Source organism: Myxocyprinus asiaticus, chromosome 29, assembly GCF_019703515.2.
Source record: "Myxocyprinus asiaticus isolate MX2 ecotype Aquarium Trade chromosome 29, UBuf_Myxa_2, whole genome shotgun sequence".
In the NCBI taxonomy this organism is placed as follows: domain Eukaryota; kingdom Metazoa; phylum Chordata; class Actinopteri; order Cypriniformes; family Catostomidae; genus Myxocyprinus; species Myxocyprinus asiaticus.
Window position 1 is genome coordinate 28,764,411 of NC_059372.1, and position 10,187 is coordinate 28,774,597.

The window sequence follows — 10,187 nt, forward strand, 5'->3', positions numbered from 1 at the left end:
GTTATGCCATCATACTAAATAAGTGGATACTCCTGTTGTTAAAACAGAATTTCAGCTGTTGAAAAGAACATTTATTAATTATCTTTATTATTATTATTTCAACAAGTACACACACAAATATTAGGGGGAGGTTGTTGTTTGGGGAACAGGCACCATAGCTTTAAATTAGGGATCTCAGCCTTGCTGTTCAGAATTAAAGGCTCTGATTGTTTCTTTTAAAACAACAGTGGTGTAATACTTCTCGTTTATGATTATAAATCAATAAAGCATTCCTTCAAATGGCTTGTTTTCTCAGTCACGTGTTTTTCTCTTCCTTTTATAATCGTAGTGGAGTAAATCCGCCAGTAGGTGTCAGTATTATACTACCAGTATAACATTCAACTGTAGCGCGTTTCCTTGTCAAGCTGGGACACTAGACACAAACTGTAGTCAATATACTAAGAATAAAAATGAACGTAGTGTCGAAAAGTTCGGCAATGCAGTTGCCTTCTCTCTCGAATGTTTAATAGTTAATATGTTTGCATTTAAAGGAATATTGCGGGTTCAATGCAAGTTGAGCTAAATTCACAGCATTTGTTGGACAATTTTAATCACCACAAAAAATAATTTCAACTCATCCCTCATTTTCTTTAAAACAAATAATAAAAAAATCGAGGTTACAGTGAGGCACTTACAATGGAAGTGAATGGGGCCAATTCTTGGAGGGTTTAAAGGCAGAAATTTGAAACTTAACATTTTATAAAAGCACTTACATTAATTATTCTGTTAAAACTTGTGTATTATTTGAGCTTTAAAGTTGTTAAAAATCATTTTTACAGTCGTTCTAATGTTTATGGCATTACGTCATCATTGCAGCGAAGTTGTAAAATTGGATATAACTTTACACTAAAAGGTTAGTAAGTGATTTTATCACACTAAAATCATGTTTACGTTCATATTGTTTGTGTCTTGTGACTATCCTTATGAAAAAGTGAGTGTTTTAAAGGTGCACTCAGCATTTTTTTTTTTTTCCTCATTAAAAAAAGTTTAACTCCTAAAGGCATGAATTGTAATTTTGCAATACAGTATATGTAGGAAATCATGAACACATATTCAAATGAAGACTCCAGTCAGAGCAGTAGCCTTATAAAAGCTGTTTTATTCTACATGGAGAGGGTCCGCACATGGGGGCGGCCATGTTAGAATCACATGACCAGCCGAATATCACTCACTTAATCTCAGTAACCGTCCTGTTATTTGACACTTTCACTCATTGATTAAAGTAATCATGGCTGACTGTGAATACTACATTTCTACAATGGCATTTGAAACTAAAAAGTAATGATTTTAAATGACGCTGCATCCAAGCCGCTAGCTGTCAGTAACAAAATTTATTGAGTGCACCTTTCACGTTTACGGATTGGTCCCATTCATTCCCAACGCCTCACTGCAACCCAGATTTTTGCCTTTTTAAAATGAAAGGATGGACAAGTTGAAATAATTTTTTGTGGTAATCAACATTATGCCACAAATGCTGTCGATTGAGCATAAATTGAATTGAACCCGGAATATTCCCTTAACACATTGCATATAATAATCAAATATCTCAAAACCTTTTATGGCTAAAAATACAAACATCAGCTTCATTCTATCACAGTATTAACATTTTTGCTTAAGATGATTTTCTCAAATGGATAGCCAGTTCTGATTCAATGCGAATATTAATTCTCTACCAACTACATTTGTTATCGTCATATTACATTTACATGCAGATTATGGCTTTAAGCAATATTACGGATTCTGACATTACTTCTTTCAGATTAACCTTACTTATTTTCACCGCATTTAGATGTCAGCAAAGGTTCAGATTAGTTAAAACTAGACATAAAAAGCAATTGTTCCCTGACCGGGAATCGAACCCGGGCCGCGGCGGTGAGAGCGCCGAATCCTAACCACTAGACCACCAGGGAAGTTGTTTAGTGATTGAACGCAATGCTATTTAGATAAATGACCTTTTAAACGGCATATGTACGTGTTTTCATGTATTTTTACATTTAATGGGATGAATGATGAATATTGACTTCTCTTTCTTTCCCTTCTAGACCATTCCGAATTAAAGCGCCAGCCACTCCGTCCTTGTTTTGGCTGGTTTCATCCGGTTACACGCTTGCTCAGGGGGTTTATATGGACGGGAGAGAGGTCACGCCTCCGCTCGCCACTGCTGGTCGTTTACGTCACCTCTGTATATAAATGACAGCGAACGGGTTGTTTTCGTTAGACAGCATTGCGGTACGTATTTCACGACGTGGAGGGTCTTATCCATCCAAACCTTTTCAAATGGGCTCCGTCGCCTAGCGTTATCTCCCCAAAGCCTCCGACTGAATCGAGCAGGGTGCTCCAATAACATCAACACGAGCGGTAAAAGAAGGTGCGTTACAACTAAAGGGTTTGCTCTTATTTTACAGGATGCACCGTCAGACGGGTTGTTTTGGGTCATTGTTTAGGGTCTAGATACTGAGAACGTACAGCCATGTACGTTGTTGTTATGTTTTCCATTTCTGTCGTTTTAACGGAAATCATGTCTTGTACAAAACGTTAATTTGTGGTTGCATGTACATCCCTTTTCCAGCTGCTGGAGTACTTGTACTTACTGTCATTTGTTTGTGCATCCTTTTGAAAATAATGTGTAATGCTCTTCAGTGTCTCATGTGGCATAATGTCAGTTTGGTGTACACTAAAGAGGATAATGAGTAGCCCTTACAACAACACTGGCTAACCCAAACCAGGATTCAGACCACATGTTAGTGTAACAACCTTTTAAATGCCTATTTAATGTTTTCTTTTGTGTTTGTCTGTATTCATTAGAAGCCACAGAGTTTTTCAGAATTTGTATGATAAATGATGTTGAATTGGCCTATTTGGTATAGAAGCAGCCATATCTGACCAACTGTCCTCTTCCCCCTCCTCTTCAGGGTTTACACAAGTCTGTAAAATGGCAGCCATTCCAGCTAGTGGTTCTCTTGTTGCCACTCATGACTACTACCGAAGTAAGTAGCCTTTAAGAGCACTTTACTTTTGGTGCTCCACAGTGTATGGTTGCCCCTCTAAAAATAGTTAAAGTTATACAGAGAATTTGCTTTATAAAACTGTTTTCTCACCAGGGCGCATCGGCTCTACATCCAGTAGCAGCTCGTGTGGCAGCTCTGAGTATAGTGGGGAGGTTATTCCACATCATCCAGGTGAGTTTTGTTTGTTATTTCATTTTCATTATGTTCCATTCAAACCCCCCACCAACACTGCATTACAGCAGTCCTGTTATAACTCGCTTCACACTATATGGTGTTTTGGGCTATTTTATACACAATGCAACAATTCACAGAATACACCCACATCACCAATCTAATGCAATGTGTGTGGCAATCTGATGACTGTTTCTGAGTAATCAGCTATTGTATGGAGCTGAAACAATGACAGGTGTTTGAAACTGAATTTTGTTCATTTGAATTGTTGACGTGACAATTAACAAAATTGAAAAAGATTGTGTGGTATATTTAATCAATTTGTATTTTAAAAAAAATATTTTTGGTTTTAAATTATTTAAGAGGTGAACATTGGACACCGCCAGCTTTGTTCAGATTTCGACCATTCTGAAAACCTCCACCTTTTCCTGTGGAACATGACCTTTGGCCTATTTTTTTATTTTATTTTATTTATTATTATTTTTTTAATCTGAGGTTTTATAATCTGAATAATTACAGCTATTTCGACCTGAAAATTTAAAAACATACGAATTTATAAAATGCACCACAGAAATCTTCAGTTTTGTTAATTGTCACTTTTAGAGTTCAAATGAGCAATATTTAGATTCAAACACTTAATTATTCATTGTTCTAGCTCCATACTATTGAGGAAGTCCTCCTACCGAATTGTTACTTGAGGTGATATCACATTTACATTTGCATAGTGAAATCGCACAGGCGAAATACAGTAATCTCAATGGACCCTTTTCACACTACGATAGTGCTGAATGGGTGACCATGCCAAATATAATTTTTGCTGACCCATTTGCTCCAACATAAAAAGAAAAATGCCACTATTACATTTCCACAATTTAGGGTTAGGGTTCCAAATGAAGAAAAATGTAGAGTAATGGATTATGGCTGTCTAAAGAGAGAGGATGGCAGCTGTCTGGCCACTCTCTCAGCAGCTGTACTGTAAACCTAATACAAAATTATCTGAGGTAACTTTTTTTTTTTTTTTTTTTTCTTTTACTAATTCCAGGGAAATACAAAGTATAATGTTAGAAATTTACACTAATTTAAAAATTGCCTGTGTAATTTTGCCATGCAAAGGTGTAAATATGACTGCTCCTTTAGTCATCTGTTTGGGATTGGATTGTGCCATTTTATCATGTTGCCTTTTACCTGACCACAACATGGCACACATATGCACCAGCCTAAATGTCTTTGTTTGGAGACACCGCTATCCGATGACATCACCTTTAATGGTGATTGAGGTAGTGCTTGCATCGTTGTATACTAAATCCATTAGAAGTTTAAGCTGCTTTAGAGGAAAGACTGACCATGCTTGGTTTGTTCTAATTAATTGTTTCATTGTCCCCCAGGTCTGCCCAAACAGGACTCTGGTCATTGGTGGTCCAGTTTCTTCTTTGGGAAGCAGAACCAGCCTGGTATGGGAACTCTAACTGAAGAGGCTCAACAGAAGTGAGTCAAGTGTCTTAAAGTGGAGTCATTGGATTGAGTTTCACTGACACCATATTTGGTGCATGTAACATGAATCCTTGCTTGGTGTTAATCATAACTGCAGTTGCAGATTTTAGAATTTGTAACCAAGATCAGTCCATTAAATGGTTACATTTTCTTTTTTAATCTCCTAATCTGATTGTCTCTCTCCAGGTCAGGGGTGATGAGCATGACCAATGGGCAGGTGACCTGTGTTGCCCGGGAGATGGTGAAAAGGCAGGAAAGCGAAATGTGTGATGGAGGCAAGTCGGAGGTGGGGAGTTCTCCCAAATCCTGAATCTGAGACCAGCTCAGGACCCCAACGCTAGGGGACGGAAATGGCCCCCTCTTATTTTATTTTTTTTTTATTTTATTTTATTTTTTTTTTAAATCTCCCATGCATATAATGGCTTGTTTTAGTATTTGTTTTTCTTTTTTTTTTTTTTTACTCGTTTTTTATAAATATATATACCATAATAAAATGGAATAACTGAAACATGCACAAATATTTTGTACATTTTTACACATCTGTAACACTGGTGGAGTTACATGTCTTTGTTACTCATTATCATTGTATTGTATGTATTTTCAACACAATAAATTGTCTTAAACAGCCCACTACTGGATTTTTTAAAATACTTATAAAAGACATTTTCATATTTTATTACAAACCCCCCATTAACAATTAAAAGGTGGTTGGCTAGATACACGAAAAAGCCTTTCTGTGGCATGATGACTCTGTATTTCTTCAGTTAGTTATTATTTCTCTGTATTCAGCAAGAGGTCCCAGCTAAGAGACTGTGACAGGTGCTGTGTTTGGGAGTTTTTGTTGGAGACAAAAAGGCATCTCATGTAAATGTTTTTTTTGTGTGCAAAATGAATGAGGCAGAGTAAATGGCTATATGGATATTATACAATACAAATATAAATTAGTTTTTCTCTAACATAAAAAGGCTTTTAGATGTACAGACTTGAAATCAAATCTACACTTGATAGGAGCAACACATTCAAGTCCACATATGCTGTCTGCTGCTCTGTAGAGGAGCGCTATACAAACTATTATTAAAAATGTTTCTTAATTTTGTGCAGGTGTCTACTTGACCACACGGTCAGCAGGGCTTATCCTTTTGGAAGAGGCTCCACTGGATGTTGGGCTCTTTAAAACCACACTTATTGTCCAGCCATCGGTCATGTGTCCTGAGAAATCTATTCAGAAAGACAGAAACAGAATAAGAAAGATAGACAGAATTACTAACTCTTTAATATATGTTGCATGTCCATTGTAAACCCTAAAGATGTCATTACAGCAAATAACAAGTTTTCTTAATATTACTTGAAATGTCAGGTTTTGGGCTCATAACTCAAATATTAAGTTCACTGAACTAATTTATCTTAAAAATCCATAGATTAATATTTCAAGTGTTAATAACTCAAACTATTGAGTTCAAAATTGAGGCTATGGGGAATACCCACCATTCCTTGCTATTTTAATTATTTAATTGTTTCCTTGCATTTAAATCATTTTTATTAAGAATTCATAGATGTTTTATCTCTTTTGTTGAATTATGTTGTTTTGTTGCAAATAGTTGTTTCGTGTGATGTCACCATAGGGTGATCTGTGCCCACTTTGGTCAAGTTGGACCCTGTTAACACTATCTCAGTTCTCCTTGTGCATGTGCAGCTGAAGTGTAGGTATATATGCATTTCTGTGGAGAATTAAGGTTATTTAATGTCTGACCTAGAATCTGTTATTATCTGTATTTGAACTGTGCTATTGTGATCTAAACTTGAATCAATTCAATTAAAATTATTTACGATAGTAGAAACAACAATATTTAAAATGCAAATCTGAGTTAAGTCTACTTGCATCTAATTAACTCAATTTAAATAGTTACATTCACTCTAATTGAACACCAAGTTAATTGAACTAAAATACTCAAGTTTTGGGAGACCCCATTACTCAGTAGAATTGAGGGAATGAGTTTACTCAATCAAATGAGTGCAATGAATAAGGGTTTTCAGTGTACTTTTGTACTATGGCTGCTACATGGTCACAAAATGGTTAAAGGGTAAAAACATTAGCACAGAAATAAATAAGCAAATGTGTTTATTCAATGTTCAATTCAATCATTTTGGAAAAGTTGCTCTAACGGGAGAGGAAGTTACTTGCTACTGTTTGCATTTAGCTGATTAAAACAACTGCTCCAAGTAGGTTTCCTATCATACCTTGGTGTTTGGATTTGGTCACCCAGACAGTCACTTGTTTTTGATTTGGTTCCTTTAAATTATCAGAAAGACTATTGACTGCCTTCATTTTGTCTGTTGGGCAGATGCCTGCACACAAAAACAAACATAAACAGAATCTGAAGATCTGCAATAGTTAAAGTGACCTATGTCCTACAGAGTAAATCCACTTAGAAATGCATTTTATTAAAATTGAGGGGATTCAAATGTCTTCTGAAAAGAACCAAACAGTGTAATCCCCTGTGAATATGTGATTTTTCCAGGGAGTCCTTTTTAAATGCAGAGTTTTGATAAAGTTTTATATGCAACTACTTTCCCTTTGATATTTTTAGTACTCTGTACTGTTTAAGCAATCGCATTAGGTCTTTTTCGGGCAGTTCGCAAAAAAGGAGGGAGATACCTGTTTTTATTTGGTCAACAAACTAGTCAATGACAAAACATGAGTTGATAAGGCTAAAATAAGAACAGAGTGTGCTGTAAATTCAGGTAGAAGTTCATGCATGGAAAAAAAATAAATAAATACAGCTTTGGGAAAAGCAGTCAGCAGCATAACACGTGTTCAGTAGCTGGTCAAACACAGAAAAGAGCTAAAAATAGTGCTGCACTTACTCCGATAAAACTCATTCCGAGCAAGCAGACAGACGGGGGCATTTACTGAGGCCATGGTCAGCTTTTATGTGCAAATATGACTGAACCGACTGCTTGGAAATTGAGATGTTCTTTGGAACCTGCGGAGATACAGGAAAGAAGAAGGGGTTAAAGTTTTATGGTCTGGGGACAAATATAATCATCAGAGTGACATAAATTGCATTCCTGATGCATTCTGGGAACAAAAACTGGTCAAAGTCCTCCATGAGGAAAACCAAAATCTCTTATCATGATAAAAAAAAAAACTAAAAAAAAAAAAAAAAAAAAAACTTGTTGACTGAAAACAACTTGCTGGTTGTTGTTGGGGAATCACAGGTGTGTCAAAGGGCACAGAACGAACTTTTGTCCCCGTTTGTTTTGCTAATTTAATGATCATGTTGGTTGATAAGTTGTTAAGAATGATCTTGTGTTTTTAAAATCATTAAAGATATTGATATTAAAAGAAAATTCAGTTTTCAATACAAGTTATGATAAATAATAATAATAATTAACGGTTCACGGTTTCAAACGTATAGCCACAAGATGTAAACATTATATGTGTTAACTTGATTTTAGATTGATAAAGTTATATCCACTATTACAGCTTTGTTGTAATGATGATGGTACACTGTAAACCATCTGTAAATCCCTGAATATATCACACTAAAAATCATGTGAACATTTAATGATAATTTTTTGTGGCTATACCTTTGAAACTGTGTGTATTTGAATGTTTATGGACTGGCCCTATTCACTTACACTGTAAGTGCCTCACTGTAATAATGATTTTGCCTCTTATTTATTTTATTTTTTTATTTTTATAAACAAGTCGAAATTATTTTTTGTGGTAATCAACACTATGCAACAAATGCTGTCGATTGAGCTTAAGGTTAAGAGTGTTTCTCTGAAAGTTTTTGTACATTTTCAATTATAAGCTGAAATATAGCTGCGAGCAGCAATTAACGGGGTTCAAGCGGTTTAAGGCCTTTAAGCACATGCGTAAAAAGGTATTATGTTTTATTTAGCAAGCATGTAACCACCTAGATCATAGATGGAATAGACCATTTACAGCCAATACAGGCAATTTACTTAGTAAATATATGGTTTTTAAAGCTTTTTAAAGCTCATAGCGCCACCTATGGTCCGATCTCCATAAAACTCTGCATGCTTGTTTAGAATCATATGTCACATGTGCTCACCTAATTTCATGCAGTTCTGAGTTTTTGTTTAGGAATTATGGGCTTATTTGTACACTTGACCACACCCATTTTCTAAATGACACATAGCTACCCAAAGGGTAAAGTTCAAAATGTTTTATTTTTTTATTTTATTTTTTTTATAATTATCGACCTAGAGAGTCCAGAGAATTGTACTGCATTGGTTTGATTGAGGTTGAGCGAAAAACCTAGGACTAGTTCACAAAAGTAGTTTTTTTTACATAATCGTGAATATTTAATGAACGATTTGATTGGCAGCAGTGGTTCTTGAGGCAAAGTTGTTCAGTACGAGGAGATCTAACAAATTATGTGAATTATAGCAGCGTCCCGATTCAGAGGCTGCATCCTTCAAAGGTCGCATTCGAAGGCCGATTGCGTCACTGCTGTGCGACAAAGGCTCTCCCAGTTCGAAGGCTCCTTCAAATGCGGCCTCCCAATGCGTCCTTCGTTTCCCGTGAAATGAAGGATACTGGATCCTTCGCGGCCTTGCCTACCCCAGAATTCATTGCACGCCAGTGACGACAGGATTGTTTTGAGAGAAATTGCAGAATTACACATTTAAACGTAAGTATTGGGTTTCAGCTTACTCAAATATCTAATGATACAAATGTAAAAAAAACAACAACAAAAAAAAAACTTTAAAGTGGTTTAAATGTTGACATATCTTACTAAGATGCAATTATATATAGTTTATACTCTTTATTATATACAGAAATGGACCATTGTGAAAATATTTAGACAGTTTGTGAACCCTGTTTTGTTTTCAGACAGTTTAATATAACTTTCAAAAAAGTCCAGTACAAACGTTACAGTCACTCGGCTGCTGTCACAGTTGTTAGGCGACAAGAACAGTCCTCCATAGGCTAGACTGTCCCAATTAAAAATGCTCAGTCCGACCTTCATGGCCTTCGAAGGCGAGGCCGATCGGCCTCTGTTAACCTTGTCTAATAGGTGCTCAAATTTCATTGGCCGATGGCGGCCATGTTTTTTGAGATACGCCAGTGTCCTCATAGACAGTCATGGCACCTTGGACAAAGACACTGCACACTCATTTTCAACTCAGTCAGACTAAGGGTTGCGTAGTTAGAGCTGTTTTCATGTTTTTTTTTTCTGTTATAGTGCCACCAATAGCCAAACTCCTCATACACGTATGTACCGAGTTTGGTGAAAATATCTCATTTCGTTCGGGCATTATAGCCGTTTTAGTAAAAATGGCCCGCACTTTTCGAACGTTTTGGCACCCCTAAATGACCGTGAGTCGAAATTTCTACTTTTTTTTTGATAATTATTGATAATCAGACTCCAGAGTATATTTCTGCACTGGTTTGGTTCCGATCGGGTGAAAAACCTAGGACTAGTTCGCAAAAGTAGGTTTTGC

At 36.1% G+C, this 10,187-nt stretch overlaps 1 protein-coding gene and 1 non-coding gene across 2 annotated transcripts; one reads left to right on the top strand and one right to left on the bottom strand.

Moving 5' to 3' along the window:
• Window positions 1-1,877: 1,877 nt before the first annotated feature.
• trnae-cuc (transfer RNA glutamic acid (anticodon CUC)) lies at window positions 1,878-1,949 on the bottom strand. Its single transcript has one exon. It is a non-coding gene; the product is annotated as a tRNA-Glu (tRNA).
• A 286-nt stretch (window positions 1,950-2,235) lies between these two features.
• Window positions 2,236-5,800, top strand: LOC127420419 (pancreatic progenitor cell differentiation and proliferation factor B-like). Its single transcript, XM_051662701.1, has 5 exons — window positions 2,236-2,407; window positions 2,952-3,026; window positions 3,141-3,218; window positions 4,604-4,703; window positions 4,896-5,800. Exons 2-5 carry the CDS (start codon window positions 2,972-2,974, stop codon window positions 5,017-5,019), a joined length of 357 nt encoding a protein of 118 aa, XP_051518661.1. The 5' UTR covers window positions 2,236-2,407; window positions 2,952-2,971; the 3' UTR covers window positions 5,020-5,800.
• Window positions 5,801-10,187: the final 4,387 nt, after the last annotated feature.

Bases quoted from the DNA above. Each gene is read 5' to 3' on its own strand.
- LOC127420419 (XM_051662701.1), top strand. From the start codon at position 2,972: ATGGCAGCCATTCCAGCTAGTGGTTCTCTTGTTGCCACTCATGACTAC. The intron at 3,027-3,140 runs GTAAGTAGCCTT...TTTTCTCACCAG, and splicing joins CACTCATGACTACTACCGAA to GGCGCATCGGCTCTACATCC. The intron at 4,704-4,895 runs GTGAGTCAAGTG...GTCTCTCTCCAG, and splicing joins ACTGAAGAGGCTCAACAGAA to GTCAGGGGTGATGAGCATGA.